We start from the raw sequence: 16305 nt of genomic DNA, 5'->3' as shown, positions 1-16305 counted from the left end.
TCAGGCTTTAACTGATTCATCAAAAATACCAGTGCTGATGGGAGATAACGTCTCTTCTATGTTTAAATGAAACTAAAAATAAATGGGAAAACAAACTTTGTTTGGCGAGGAGCACAAGAACTGATATTTAGTCCCAATTTTCTGCTGCACATAAGGGCCCTTCATTGTGTAAAGCACAACTGGCACTAGTCAGGCTTTATTCTATGACCAGTCAGCTAATATTAGGCCAGGGAGTGTGTTGAATGGTGTCGAGATGCGACAGCAAGTCAGCTCCCAGACTCCGAAAATAAAATACAATGGGCTCACAAGGCTGTTCCATTCAAACACACTCTATTTGAATTCAAATAATGCAGGGAAATAAATTCAAATTTTTGTGGTTTACAAATGCAGACTAATGAGGTTCCTTTACACAAGCAGAGAACACACAACTGTGTGTGTGTGTGTGTGTGTGTGTGTGTGTGTGTGTGTGTGTGTGTGTGTGTGTGTGGTAAATCCAATCAAGGACAAGGTTTGATCATGTGAAACTGACTTATAAACACTCTAATCTGTAAGGGAGGCTGAGAGACTCTGCAGTTATTTGTTCCACTTGGCACTCGGGCCCAGGACACACACAAGCCTCATTACAATTAAACCTGTAAAGACTATGTAATACCAATTCACTTTTATTTGGGATTTACCAATTTCAATCTCATCATAGTCTCTCACAGCCGGAGCCATCGCCACAGTGCTGTGTCAGCACTGGAGAAAGGTCTGGCTGCACTCATTATCATTCTGCTATGAGGGAATAGAACAAACTGCCTTGTTTGGATTATGTTTGTAAACCAAGTCATCGTGGGTGGTGCAAACGCCAGGATGCAGAATCAAAAATAATGTTGGGGAAACTTATTAAAAAGGCTTATTGCCCACGAAAACACAGCGAAATAATTATCAACTGTGAGACTTTACGATCCAAATCTCCAAAGGAATTATTTTCAGCGTACAGGTTGCTAGTTATGAGGTAGAAGAAGGGGTTTTGAGAACAGTAACAGGCCTGAAGCAGAGGGGTAACAGTATTCTGTATGAGACGCACTGCCAATGTCAAGCTTATACCCACAGTCTACATCTGGTGAGTCAGACAAATGTCACCATAAAAATAAACCTGAAAAAAAGAAAAGTCACACCCATCAAGAAACTGTTCTGTGCACCTGGCTGGGTCTCTTGATTATGTAGCAGCACACTCACATGACTATTAAAACATGTTAAACTGTGTCCATGATATTTGTAAGCTTTCAAATCTGAGACTTTATGACCATGGAGGAGCCTTTTTTGCATGCAGGCACCAGCAAACTGATATGATAATGATGATGATGGTGCAAGAAGGGGAGCAGGAGGGGACGTACAGTGGGGTATATTACCTGATGGTGGGTCGGTCGAGGGCCCGTAGCAAACTGGTGGGGGAGTGAGGAGAGGTCCAGCAAGGAGAGAGAAGCAGTGATGGCAAAGCAGGGCGAGGAGGAGAAAGAGCACAAGAGAGACACAGAGATAAAATGAGTGATGGAGGCCGATGCTTGAAAATACGGAACAAAATCACAGAGCAACAAAGGTTTAAAAGACAAGTGGCACATGATGCACAGACCAAAGTTAAAGTGTGTGTTTGCAAATAGTAGCTCGCAGATTTAAGCGGCAGAGAAACTAGATTTACAATAAAATGAACAGCTGGGCAATAAAACAATATCAATAATTATCGTATTATAATGCAAAAAAACAAGTCAAATTTATACTGATGTGATGCTTATTATTGTGCAAGCACAGAGAGGAGGTATAAAACACAATTGATCTACCTTAGCTTTATAAAGTGGTTGTGATTCTCTGTCCACAAAGAAAGTTTATAAAGTTTAAAACCACAACCTTCAGCAAAAATCTGTCTTCAAACCTATCAGAAAAAATAATGTCAGACTTATCGTGACAATTATTTTTCAAAAATCTTGTTGGAAGTTTTGTCACCTTGGACAATGTTTATAATTCCAAATTGTCAATAGGACTTCAAGAATTTCCCAAATCCTAAGTGACAAACATAACCAGTTTAAAACAAGACCTCCAGCATGAGTGGACACAGTCTGACTAAGGTCTGGTTAGTCTTGCTCTCCTGATGAGCAGGAACCATCAATTAAATTCAAATTCATAAATAATGTTAATATAAGTGTACTTAGAATGTTATGAATATATTTGGATTCTACTTTCTCTAAAGGTCTTAATATGTTACCCATCTCAATATAGACTACACTGATCAAATGAGATTGACATTACACTAAAATTTCTCACAGTAAATATCCACAGCCAGCCATGATTTCACAGCTTGTAGAAAAAGAAAATATTGTTTCATACAAAATACAATCCACGGGTCTAATAATGAATTTCAACTTAAGTGATATACTGCCATCACCCACAAACAGCAAAGCAGGAGACTTCATCAAATACACACTGAGCTAAATTGAAAGCTCTGGGTAGCTTCTAAACACAAAAACCCTCCTTCACAGAATCAAACCACCAACGTTCAATAACGGTAATAGTAAATCACAAACTGTTTAGTTGCTCTGAGGTAGGTGAGCTATAAATGAAACAGCAGAGGGACACTCACCGGGCGACTCTGTGGCTGTGCATTTATTGGCTGTGCCTGGGGAGAGTACACTAGAGGGGCGGAGCCAGCATTTTGTCCGGGGTTGTATGGAGACTGTCAAGAGAAGAGAGGGCGAGATGGACAGAGGGAGAGGGCTTGTTAAACACAAACCAGGAGCTGCGCTGCAATCTGTCACTTGTCATTTCTTCTATACATTTTACACTTTATGCACATTTTCAGGTTCATAATATTCAACTGTAGGACACTGTAAAACAGCCATTCTTGGTGTTCTTATAGAAGAAATGACCCATGACAAGTGGTTAAATATGTTTAAACACATCTGATGGAGGAGAAAACGTTTTTGGTGTTGGGGTTTATGCACCACAATTAGATAAATGATAGCCTGAAGGACTGCAAATCCCGTGTCCCTTTATCTCGTGAGCAGTGGTGCCAGGCTGAGGTGGGTTTAAACAGATATTCTGACCGTTCTTCGAGCTGCTGCTGCTGCTGCTGCTGCTGGTGGTACAGTTGTGATCATTTCAGTTTGTGCTGGCTGACAGGACTATTTATAGAGGGCTGGCGAGAGACTAGAGCTGCTTTAGGATGAGGCAGTGGGCCATTAGGCTGTATGGGTAAAGAGGAACATCTGGGGTCCTTGTGAGCGTAGTCTCATACTTCCAGAGAAGCTGAGTCATGGTGTCAACATGCCTGTTGAGGACAGCACGGATGCAGCAATAATCTTTATGATTAATACTTAAACTGAGGAGTCCATGTCAGGCTGATTTAGGGGTTTTTCCTCAACTAAATGGAGGATGTAAAAGCCGTCTTACAAAAGCATGAATATTCCCATAATGGTTAGCCTCGATATCCCAGCTGGTCCTCTGAATTTTGTTATTTCCCCATCCAGTCTGCATCACATGTATAGATGCCATTGTTGTTACAAACAGAGAAGAAAATGTTTTATACTAACCAAACCCCTACTATCTCAAATCCGCATAAATCAATAAATCTTGTTTAAATTCTTCTGCCCTTAACCCTGAGGGGATCCAGGATTTCACACGCACAACTCCTGTATTTACTTTCTTTTATTAAAGAGCTTCTTTACAAAGAGTTCAGGTCCAACCATGAAGTGGCGATGCTTGAAAATGTTGAGTTAATAATGTTGACACTTGTGTATCAAACCTCTTTCCTTTTGCAGCCTTACAGTGTGTTTTAACAGACCAATGTGATCTGAATTGAGGTTGAGCAAATGATCCAACACCATGAGCTCACTGTGAAATAGCTGTCGTACAGAATAGAATACAGTAGATGTATTTTGATACAGCAGTAATCAGAAAATGTTCTACAATTTGACATGTAATCTGAATTTGATAAAAAACAGTCATGCACACGGATTATTGCTGTTTAGAAATAAATATAATTAACATAAAATGTTGATGTGATAAAAGACAAACAATACAGGTTAGGGGTAGGCGATGTTGGTGGCAATAACATAATGTGTAAAATTATTTTTTAAGTGTTTCAAGTCATTATTTAAAATTTAAGCAAGTGTCCAAATTCTTACACTGTCAAGTTTTGGTTAAATTCAATGTAAGTCTATTAGGTAACAATAAGTTATAATGAACTGTCGCCCAGCCATAACACAGGTGAAAAAAATAAAAAAATAAACAAAGGAGACAGAGGATGAATATGCAGAGAGGATGGCGGCGGACACAGTGATAAACTCACCCCTCCGCCTGTCTCCCAGCCCTTAGGGTAGCGATATGGGGAAGCTGTGGGTATTGATACCTGAGAGAGCGCCGGGGAGTGGGCATGACCGGGCGGGGTGCCCGCCAAATTAGGGTGTCCCTTTGTGATGTCGTGAGCAGTGTAAGGAGGGCCAGCATGCCTGGGTACCTGCATCACATACACAGTAGAATTATACATGTGACTTAGTCAGACTGATGAACAGACAATGATGTAAAAGGAAGAACAGCAATGGCAGGAGTCCGCAGATCATTAGTCCTGCCTCCTGCCGAGGAATGTAAAATAAGCACTCAAGCTCCAGGATTAGCCCCTGTATGTGTGCCGAGGTAAGGACTTGGATCTGTGGGTGTTGAAGCCTGCTGCGGTTGGCTAACGATGGGGATCTGGCCTCTGCTGCGGCCCACTGTGCCAAAACATGTTGTGCAAGGATGTCTGGGCCTCATATGGCAAAACTGGGTCAAGTAAATTATATTACATTCCCACTCATTTGTGATAGAAAGAGTGCACCTGGTACAACTGAGCCGAGTTAAACAAGCCCTGCTGATGTGCCAGTGGACGGCTGAGGGTGGCACCTTCCCAGTTAGCGTCATAAAGTTAAGAATTGACTCAGCTCTACGTTCACATTAAAAAGCCGTTTTAGAATTAAAACCATCAAGGTCCTGACGAACGTAGCTCTGTGTCAAACAAACTAACGCACCTGAAACTAACATATAACATTACCACTCATGCGTACTGGTCATGTAAGCAGGTGTAAGGAGGAAGCCGATTGTATTTGGTTGCCGAGTTTGTGGAAAAGTCAGAAGAAAGATCTTGATTTGCTTGAAACACAGATAACGGTGGAAATATTGCTTTGCTACCTTACAACTATGTTTTTGACTCCTCACTCTAGTCTGGTTCTAAAGTAACAAATTCACATCAATTTTCTGAAAAGAGATTTTGATTATCAGGCAAACTATCGTAAACATCCAATTTACACTCACTACAAGTTACAAGGTGGAAGAATGATGTTTTATGCTCCTGTAGAAGCCAAAAGTACATATGATATCAACTGCGCTTACAGAAAAATGTGTTTTATTTGCAATGTCAGGGAGAAGTACTACTACTCAGCCTAGAACAAGGCTTGAAACGCTTTATAGAGATTTTCTGAAATGTCAGGAAAATTAATTGGAAATTAATTTCCGCAGCCAGAGCCATTCTAAAAGTGGGTGGTCAGTGTTGCACTCCGTTGCCGGTAGTCGAGTCATGTCTGACACCAAAATTAAGAAGCCAACGTTACCAGACCCAATTAGGAAGCAAATGTGGGTATCTGTGTCATTGTTTCCAAAAGCTCACATTTCTGCTCATCCAGACTAAAACACAACCCCAGAGTTCTCAAACTATAACAGGGCCAGCAACGGTTCCTTAAACTTCCCCGTTTCAAGGGATCAAAAACTCTGGAGCAGTGTGGATGACAGGTGTGAGCGCAGCAAAAGTGATGCATTTAGAAACTAAAAGGCATCAGTGTGGATGTTGACTTAGCCTGCAGTGTGTCAAGATGGGCTCTGGCTGCTGCAGCTGTGGGTCGGCACCACTGCAGGTGTAGCTTGCTGCTGCAGCAGGCTTGACACAAGAGGGAATGAGAGAGAGGATACTGCAGAAAGAAAAGGTAGGAGGCACTGAGACAGTATGGAAAGCTTGGCAACCCTCTTCTCCTCCCACAACCCTTTTCCCCCTTTTACAGAACCCCGGCCATTAGAGCTTTATATCCCCTTAAAGAAAGATACCGGCATTTAAAAACACACCCAAACGTATAGCACATTTACATGTACTTGGTACAGACAGGAACATTCTGTACAGCCTCTATAGTAGCAAGCCGCTCTGCATTTCTCCATCTTCTCTGTGTGGCCCACTTCCCTCAGATGACCTGGGATAAAGCAACTAATCTAGCTGCTGTTGCCAGGGGAGGAGCCTGCTCAGCTTCAGGCAAGTGACTGATTCTGAGGACATACAGAGTGATGGGATGGGGGAGGGGAGGCAAGCGGCTGTATAGAGGCTGTGCATGAAGGGCAGAGAGGGTGGGGGGAGGCAAAGTGCTAAACCCAGCATCCACTGCACAGAAAACCTGTTTCATGCCACAGGCTGAGTTAATTTACAGCAGTGTCATCATTGTTGCAGCCTTAACCCCTAAAAATTGACTTTCAGAGGTGGAAAAATATAAAATGGTTGCACAACTGTTATGTTACAGTAGATAAATAATCTCATATGTGAATAGACAGTGACTTTCTTTGTGCACAGTTTACATTGTGCAGCTACCTAGTGTTGCCTGACACAGGAATGTTATCACTTCTTTGTGGTGTAATAATGTAGGTGGCACCACCATAGGGATCACAAAAACACATAAGCCAATATTTCCCCACAAATGAAAACTACAATGTCGATATTGGATTTATTTTTTCCAGTTCCAGTTATTTCATGAAACAGAAATCAATATAATGTGGAGTGAAAGTGAAAATCAATACTCTTTTGTTCATTTCTCTGTCGTAAACATTGATTTACAAGGTATGCCACAAGGAACATAGAAGTATCTGTGCCTTTAACGTCAGGATTGTCACAATCAGTCAACCAATTTACTGCCCTCCAGGTAAATATATATACTGTACTGCTTATCAACGGAGAATCCCAGAGCAGTGTAGGAGAGCAAAGTTCAGACGAGGACAGTATAAATCTATTCTGTGCCCAAATCTATTCATCTGCCTGAAGCCTTTAACTCACATGTTGATGCCCCGAGCAGGTTAAAATCAAATATAAGAACTATTTGATTGAACTATTCAGATATTTGATAAATATCTGATACAGAAAATGTTAATTAACCCCCGAAGGAGTCAGAAAATGGCAGTGGTCCCCTGAAGTGACATGTTTGCACAACAGGCCTCCTACATTCAGATCACAACATCATGTCTTCTTCTTCTCGTAATAGAAATCACTCACTAATGTTTACAGTGACTGTGAAAGCTACGCAACCTCTTGCAGATTGTTTAAGATTAAGAATTGCTCGATTGTTCAGTGTCAAAAATCTTAATAACAAATACTGTGACACTATGTTGAAATCATGAATTATGAAAACGTTTTAAGAGAGAGTGAGCAGATTTATTTCGGACGCAACCAAACTCATTCAGATAAATGCATTTGCATTACAAAACATCACTATTGCTACATTTACACCTGCTGTCCAACACAACTACCGAATTTTCAGAGAGATTTGAAAACACAACCACCTCTGCTTTTGTTTGAATCTAAAGTAATTAGAATTCAAAAATCAAGAACACCATACGGACTAAATCGGGTCCTGATTGGGTCTCACCAGTCACAACTCAACGAGGGCAGAGCGTTGCTTACGCTTACTGTCAGTAAAGGTTCCACCTCGTCGTTGGTCCACGAAAAGAAATCCCTCATCCTAATTCTAACTATTGTTGTTTGTCCTTCATAGTATTTTTTGCAACTAAGCAACCATTTGCTGCCTCCCGTTTATGTGCATAACCAGTTTGCATGAATGGTCATGTGATGTGCACTTTCAGGTGAGTCAGGAAGGATTAAAACAGCTTTTAAAAGTTGCATCAGCATTTCTCTAAAACCTTTTAAGTCAAAAATGAAGACTATAACTTTCACTAAAGGTAGAACTATTAGTCTTGTCCAGGTGTACCTAATAAACTGACAACTGTGTATGCTTTTGGTAAAGTTATGAACTTCAAACTTATTAACGTATGAAGCTACATACAATGCACAGTGTAGATATGAGTTCTATGTGTCTAATGCGCTATCTTTACAGGTGGATATGTTCAGTATCTAACCGTGTTTGTGAAGGGGGCTGCATGCAGTGACTCACGCTGTAGACTGCAGCGACTCCAGGCTGTGTGGGGAAGATTCGATCGTCCAGTGACGGCTGAACCCGTGGGATTCTGAAAAGGTTGCATTAAGGAAAACTCTCAAGGTAACTGGAAACCTAAAACTAGTTTCATTTTCCAGATGAGTCAGAAGGCTTGACAGATAAGATTCCCATCATATTTTACAAAGTCATGTCAGAGGCACTGTTTAATTTACATGTTGCTGACTAAACCATGTGAGAAGCGTTGACCCGGTGTGTTTTGGAATTTTCCGTTCAGCAAACGTTGATGTAACGCTGCTGATTGTTGAATTTACATTTCTGTCTTTGACCAATGCATTAGCTGATCCTGAGGGCTTTCCTAAAAAACCCAATAGGACAGCTAGTTGGATTTCAAGAACCCCCCACCACCCCGCCCAAAATACCCCATCTCTGAGAGTACACTATGTACCTTCACCATTTTGCAAGAGTTAAAGGGAAAAGCAGAAATGGATTTCTGCACTACTTCAGGCAGGGGGACACAGAGCAGAAGATTAGACAACTGCTCACGCCTTACATGGGAAGAACAAACTTTCATACTAATTCCCTTGCTGTTCCCTTACAATAATAGGTCAAATGTGACTCTTGTCGCGACACTGAATAAACCTGTAACACTCCATGTTTCGTTAAGTCTTAAAACTAAAGTGAGTTTTCTTTTGGGCTTCAGAAACATTAAATAATGAGCGTCACATAAATCAGATGTTGTCCAAAGAAGGAATGTGACATAAATAACGAGGCTCTGTGGTTATTAACCTGACTGAGCAGTTGTCTGTGACAGACAGACTCGCACGCTGCTGGTCATATGGTTTAAGGGAAACTGAACGTCTGGCTTTCTTCCTTTCATCCAAATCAGGCCTCTCTTTCCCCTAAGTCCTCTTCTTTTACTCTGCTCTCGCCTGCGGGGGCCGTCATCTCCCTTGGCCCCCTGCCAGCACCTCTACTTGTAACCGACAACACAAGAGGGAGGGGGGGGGGTGCGATAAAGAGTGAAAAGAATCATTTAAAAAGAGGGCCGTGATTCAAAAAAAAAGCAGAAGCACAGCAGGAAGCATTATCTGTTTCATCGCCAGGGAATTTAGAAAAACAACACGCCTATCCCCACACAGTAAATGTCGCATGCTGGAATTAGGAGTAATTATAGAGACTCAGACTCTCACTGGATGTCGAGGGGAGAAGGGGCACAATAATAGTGAGCTGTGAGCGACACAATTCTGCTTATCTGAGTCACAAAGCATAAATAAAAAGGAAAAAGTTGACGGTAATAGTTATTTCCAAATATTTCTCAACCCAGGTCTGGTGGGTGACACAGAAAGAGAGAAGAGAGGATGCAACAGTAAGGCAACTTGATCCGTCTGCTCTATGTGAACGCTAGTTGGCATGGGCAACTGTGTCGAGGACTGTAAACAGAGAGAAGGGAACAGGACGTGCACAGGTGAACCTAGGGTTTAACCTGCTGCTGCAACAGGTACGCTTCCATGTGGAGTTCAGCTGAAGCAAATGATCAGGTACGATGAGACTTGAGGGATTTTAGCTACTCTTGTTACAACTGCATCCAAATTGCTAAAAACCAGTACGCAGATTTCTATCATCTCAAAAGACAAACATGTAGTAATTGTAGAATATATATAAATATATTTTGGAGAATCCCGTTTTGAAACTCAATCAATGAGATGGAGCAGACAATCTATTTTCACTGCAAAGAAAAAGCAGAGACTTATTTAACTGCATAACTGATCGTGTCACAGCAAAATCGTTCTACATGAAAAGAACAAAATTTCCCTTTGATATTAAAAGCTTTTTAAATGTTTGGCTACATCATTTCTCTGAGGGTTTCTAATAGTTAGCTAGCATAAATAAACCTCAAAGATACTAAGTTGATTGATGTGATGCGTCAAACGTTTCTTTGATTATTTTTGCCAGCGTAGGACGGACGGATGGCGGCAGTAGTGGTAAAAAATATTGCTGGCGTCTGATAACAGCTCCACTGCAGCGTCACATACAGGTGATCACACTGAGTCAACATTTCCCGAGGTAAAACATCATTACGTTAGGCCATCCATGTGGGTGGCCAGGTGACCAGATGGATGCAGACACTGCAGTCAAAACTCCTATCGCTTGCATCAGGCCCAACCATGAAAGTGGCTGACCGCACTAATTAGACATTAGTCATTAGTTTGATCTCCGTTAATTTTCTGCTTGAGGAGACAGGGTAGGCACAATGTCAACTGAGAGATTTACGACAGGGACACTGCTGTCAGTGCGGATGAAAACGTATCTGCAACATCCAACTGGACAAAATTACACGATTAGATGAGGAAATGCAGTGTTTAGATAATGGGAAATAAATAGCTGTATAATCCTAATCCAACAAGAATGGCACATACCACTGACAAGGCCCAACAGTCCACTTTTGAAACCCCATTCAAATTCACTAGATCTGCATCAAATTGTTCAGTCCAAAACATGTCTGATATATTTCATCCAGATCCAGGAATTATTCTCTGAGTATCTTTTTCCAAATGTCATGGGTTCTTTCCTGATCCATACCGCATCCTTCCACCAGGTTTCATGGTTATCAGTCCAGTGGTTTTTACATTATATCTATTATTACAAACCCAACCAACAATCTGACCAGGGTGAAAACATACCCTCATTGGTAGAGGTAACCACACCTCAAGGGTTCCAGCTATTCAGACTTGAAAGGACCTTTAAGTGACCACAGATTTCTTATGACATTGGAACTATGTCCCAGGCCATCAGCCATTGTTGACAGAAAGCCAAGCTGTCTTTTAGTTTACTGCCATCAATGTTAAGTCTGATGAAATATTAAAAAACGAGACCGGCCCTGATCCCTCTTCTTGAGAAGATCATAAAGGAGTTTCGGCCACTCCTCCCTCTCCCTCCACCCCTCCCTGACCTGTAAGCCATATTTAGGATGAAAAAGCTGCTGCAGCCCCTGCTTCATCATTAGCTTACTGTAAAGCCACTTAAGTTCTAAGGGTGTGAGGGGGAGAGAAAGGGGAAGACTGGAGAGAAGCTGCAGCCTTACAAGGAGCAGGATGGGCTCAGGAGGGTGATACAGCTCAATAAACTGCTAATACTGAAAAAATGAATGGATCACAGCTGCATGGTTAATAACCTCATCCCGGTGAGGTGGAAAAAAACACTAGCAATATTTATGAAAAAGAGGTAATAGAAGGTCAGAGTGAGAGGTTAGATTTACTTATACTGATTTAGCTGCTCTGTAGACAAATTACATTACACACAGGTAATTCCTTTACCGCATAAAAAAACCCTTAAGGAACTCACTATGTCTCATTTAAATTATGCCGTCTACCTGGAAATGTCAGTGCAGAGGGTTCAGAGTTGAGGCACAGGAAGTGAGTGGAGACGACCCAGATGGTGCAGACACAAACCATCATTCCTGCTGGCCACTCACTTCCTCACTGACTCACTGCCCGCCTGCTGCTGCAGGGACTGCTCTTTCACCATAGTATCCCCATTAGTTGATAGGTTGATGGATTCAATTCTTCCAAACCGAATCTTGGGCAACAATGGTTCTGGATCTCTGTAGCCTCGACTGTATTTGCTTTTGGTGTTAAATTTAAAGGGACAGCATCATTTGTGGGCGACTGGGGCTGAGGGGTAGAGTCTCCCCAGTCTTCCCCACCTGCAAGGCGAAGTGTCCTTGGGCAAGACACTGAACCCTGAATAGCCCCTCATAAAACAAAATGTGCTGCTAATAGATGCCCTGTATGAATGTGTGTGAATGGGAACTGTACTGTAAAGCACTTTGAGTGGTCATCAAGAGCTCTATATAAATACAAACCACTTACATTTGGAGCCAGATGATGATATAGTGATGGAGGTGCAATATTGAGGACCCGCTGATACAAGCGCTTGATCAAATGTGATCCTCAGAAGTAACTCATGATGTTTCACCTTGTTTACATAGCTCAAATAATTAAAATTAAAAACAAACTTACCAGAAAAATGAACACTTTAAACATACATCAGTGTGATAACAGCTACTTAAAATGACAGTCACATTTATATGATGTGGACTTTGACTTTTTGGTTTAATCAGTGTCCCATCTGCTAACATGGAGGAGATGGGGTTTATGATCTTTACTATAGCCAACCACCAGGGGGCAATCAAGATGATTCAGCTCCAATTTTATCTGTCTTTATATACAGTTAATGAGAATGACAAGATAAAATCCACATTAAATGTATCACTTAATATAGACTTCAGGGACTAAAATTGCAATGAAGAGATGATGATGATGACATGATGATGATGACATGAAGAAAATAACATTACTTAAATACTTGGACCTGAAAGAAGTGAATGTGGACACATAGAAGGGGCTTCACCAGTTCAGCACAAGTTTATAATCTGATTAAGTCAAGTCTCCAGGTGACTCTCCACCAACTGATCTCAGAGAGACCATAACATTATTTTCTTTTATGAGAATTTCAACAGCATGTGTAAACATGTGCAACATTAGCAATCGTATTGCTACACAGTCTGTTGTGTATCTCTCAAACACTGCCAAGATGCATGAAAAAAATCTTTGCTTCCTATAGTTTAGTAACCAGCCATGGTGGAAGCAACCTTGATATTATTTTGCAGTGGCAGTAATCTTCTGGGAAACTCTGTCAACACAACTGCTGTTGGAAATCTGAAATGGTTGGATTGTGCTGTTGAACGGTGTGTGTGTGTGTGTGTGTGTGTGTGTGTGTGTGTGTGTGTGTGTGTGTGTGTGTGTGTGTGTGTGTGTCAACCACAGGTGATAATTTTATTTTGAGCAAAATTACACTGCCAGAGAAATTAAACAAATTGTCACTAGGTTACTGGGTCGTGTTTAAACAGCAGCAGCAGCAATGAACTCAGCAAGCAGCACAACAAGACCGAGCGATAAAGAATATGACCCAGCTGACAAAAAACACTTGGCAACTGTGCTTATAAAACGGTATTCAATTACTAACAAAGACCAAGTTTCACCATGAAATGCCCATTATACTACTTAATGTATAATAAGGTATCATAATAAGACTAAAATAAATATCCAACTACAATGTGACTCAGTAGAGCGCACACCTCCACCAAGGCCCAACAGTCTACTTACATACAATCAAGCTACACCAAATTTCACACACTCAGAGATACAAACATACAATCAAACAGACAGGAGTAAAATGAAAACCTCTTGGATGAGGTAACAAAGACATGCACACATGGGCAACTGACATGAATGCCTAAAATGACTAGCATAGCTAGCTGTCAACAGCCGCAAATTAGCAGATCTACCACACTTACAACTGACCTTAAACAAAACTGTTCTTCTCTGCAGTATATTCTCACTGCAGGCTACATACCAAATTGTAAAGGTACATTTTTAAAGCAATGTATAAATTGTTGCTCTGACGCAAGTTTTGGTAAAAGTTGTGAAAAGTGTCAAACTACACAAATACGTGGTCCTGTAGGAGCTGCTGAAGGTTGTAATGCATTGAGAAAATGTCCAATATCACCATTTACTAAGTGGATTTGAAAAATGTTTCTTGAGAGTAAATATATACAGGTAATTCTAGCCCGAAGTAATATAACCACATTAAGATCACTTCAGATAAAAACACAGGCAGAGCACTGACAGTGTGCAGGATGTCTTCTTCAACAAGCCACTCCCTCTCTGTAAAGAACAGTCCTGCATGCTGGCTCACAACAACTCAGCAGTTTATTTATAACATCCCACAGAGAGTAGACTCATGAGAATATCTTCTCATGCAGGCTGCACACACCTGTCCTGGAATATACAACTACTGTGCTGTGTGACCTCCCAGCTGGGTACATACATGACGTTGCAACACCTCAGAACTAGCTCTGGCTGACACTGCATTCCTGGCCAACAGGGTTACATTAGATTTCTCTTAACAGGCAAATGCTGCTGATCTTTTTGTCCAAGCAAAAACACAAATCATGAGGAAAAAGAAGGGGAAAACATTTGCCATGTTGTGGGACAGAAAAAGTAGTGAGTCTATACAAAGAGAGGCAAAAATACTGTATCATGAAAGCTGAGGGTTTGGAGGGGGGAGGCACACAGAGTGGAGCAGGCGAAAGTGGGGAGAAAGCCTCCGTTTTCTCAGCTGGGCCAGCAGTGGGATGAGGTGAGCTATGGGGGGATGGAAGGAAATAAGGGAGGGCTAAAGCCGGCTGAGTGACCTGGGCCTTTGTTGGCAGATGGTGGGAAGCGCCACCTTGGCCTCTCGTTCTGAATGTTAAGCAGTGCTGCCATTGTCTGGCAAGTGCAGCAGCAGACGCATGCGCTGGGCGTTTCTCTGGCAACCAGGAACAGAAACAAACTGCCCCCCCTCACCATACCATCCCGTGAACTGCACACACGCCTCCCTCACAACCCCTGTGCATCTTAAGACGACATCCTCCAAATGGGAATTCCCATACACCACAAGCCTCGGCCAGACAGAGTCACATTCTCCCACACTCCCGACCTCCGAGGTCCACACAGAGTGAGAGGTCAGACAAGTGGTGACACTTTCATACAGAAATGAAAATCAAATATTGTCCAGTGAACTGCTGAGGTCAATATATGTGGGTCCATCAGGGACATCTTGCAAAAAGATTCCCATGACAAAACAGACTAGTTTTAAATTATCATCATTTGATGTTAGTATAATTTATTCTTCTGTTAACTCCCCACCTACTGAACAGATGATATAAGGCATGCATAAATCACACTTCATTATACTGAAAGACATTCCAAATACAAAATAATCCACTGAGATAGCACTGCAAAGCAGAGACACCAGATATACCACATAACTGAATCACTCCTTTTTAACACATTATAACACTAATAATTATTTATTTCATAGAATGAGGATTAATTGCAGGGTCACTTGACTGGATTGAATTTAAGGTACATTTAACAGGAATAACCAATATGGCGTTTTTTCTGGATTGAATTTAATAGTCTTCATGATCTTATCTCAAACTCGTAAATAGATTCTGTCATAGTTGAGTAGTTTCTGCATATTCCCGCTAACTAACAAACATGTGCAGAAAAAAATCAAATCTTCTCACTAAATTAACTCCTGTGCAACATAGATCTGATGGCACATGCAACATGGTCAGACTGGTCACTGAAGTAAATTCATTTTAAGTAAGAATGACACCAAAAAGCCAATGGGTACAATATCTCCTCCTTACAAACAGGAATATTACCATTATTCTATTTTATTGTTATGCATCAATGCCTTTAAAAAGACATTTGTCGGGTAAATGGAGAGGATGCTGTTATGCACTCAACTGGTAGGAACTTTAGATCATAGAGCTGAAAGGAGGTTAAGCAAATTCAAACAGTCATTTCAGAAGGTGGGGGGGTCAGAGGAGGACATGACACAACAAATCCAGAGACCATTAACTCCTGTGTTTGATTTACTCATCTAACTCACAGACAAATACAAAGAAACAGCAGCACACTGTAAGCGGAGAGGGCTTTCATTTAATTACGCTCCCCGGTGCCATAACCTGCAACCTCGTACAGAAGACAGGAAGACATGGTGGCTGTGATCATGGGTGGCAGGAAATCAGGTTGAGACATCACACCTCCAAAACTAAGCCACCGCGGAAGCTGTCAGACACATCTCTGTGCCACTGACAGACAGGAGACTTGGACCTAATCCTCTGCCTCACACTGCCGCCACCACCACCATGCTGTAAATAAAACAGGAGCTGGGGTGACATAACCAGTGACTTCATTCCACCGAAAGTAGGCTAGAGAGACACCATCTCTGAGTCAACTCAAAAGGTGAATGAATATTCTGGGGGCAGTGGCAGCAGGAAGCCCTGGGAATAAATGCTGATGTAGTCATTCGCTGCATGTGTGGGGGAGATGGTAAAACACAATTATGATGCATGAGGAGGCATTTTAAACACGTTTATAAGCTGATGATGGTTTCCTGCATGTTTATACTACATCAAACATTAATATAGCTGATGAGGAGGTTAGGAAACTACCTTGCTACTTTCTTATTGCTCATCTAC

The 16305-nt window shown here is 41.5% G+C and overlaps 1 protein-coding gene across 21 annotated transcripts in view; it reads right to left on the bottom strand.

The window, feature by feature from the left end:
• The window catches only part of eif4g3a (eukaryotic translation initiation factor 4 gamma, 3a), a 45475-nt gene that overhangs the window by 27142 nt on the left and 2028 nt on the right, over window positions 1-16305 (bottom strand). For 7 of the 21 annotated variants that reach the window (XM_069532401.1, XM_020096648.2, XM_020096649.2 and 4 more), the window contains exons 2-5: window positions 8205-8277; window positions 4325-4492; window positions 2618-2710; window positions 1380-1427 (exon numbers count right to left, since the gene is read on the bottom strand). In XM_069532401.1, coding sequence (XP_069388502.1) covers window positions 1380-1427; window positions 2618-2710; window positions 4325-4492; window positions 8205-8277 — 382 coding nt within the window. The remainder of the gene's footprint in view (window positions 1-1379; window positions 1428-2617; window positions 2711-4324; window positions 4493-8204; window positions 8278-16305) is intronic. The other 14 variants (XM_069532407.1, XM_020096656.2, XM_069532511.1 and 11 more) reach the window with 5 other exon arrangements.

Source organism: Paralichthys olivaceus, chromosome 2, assembly GCF_024713975.1.
Source record: "Paralichthys olivaceus isolate ysfri-2021 chromosome 2, ASM2471397v2, whole genome shotgun sequence".
Classification (NCBI taxonomy): Eukaryota; Metazoa; Chordata; class Actinopteri; order Pleuronectiformes; family Paralichthyidae; genus Paralichthys; species Paralichthys olivaceus.
Note: the sequence above shows the minus strand (reverse complement) of the source record. Positions and strands in the feature narration are given on the sequence as shown.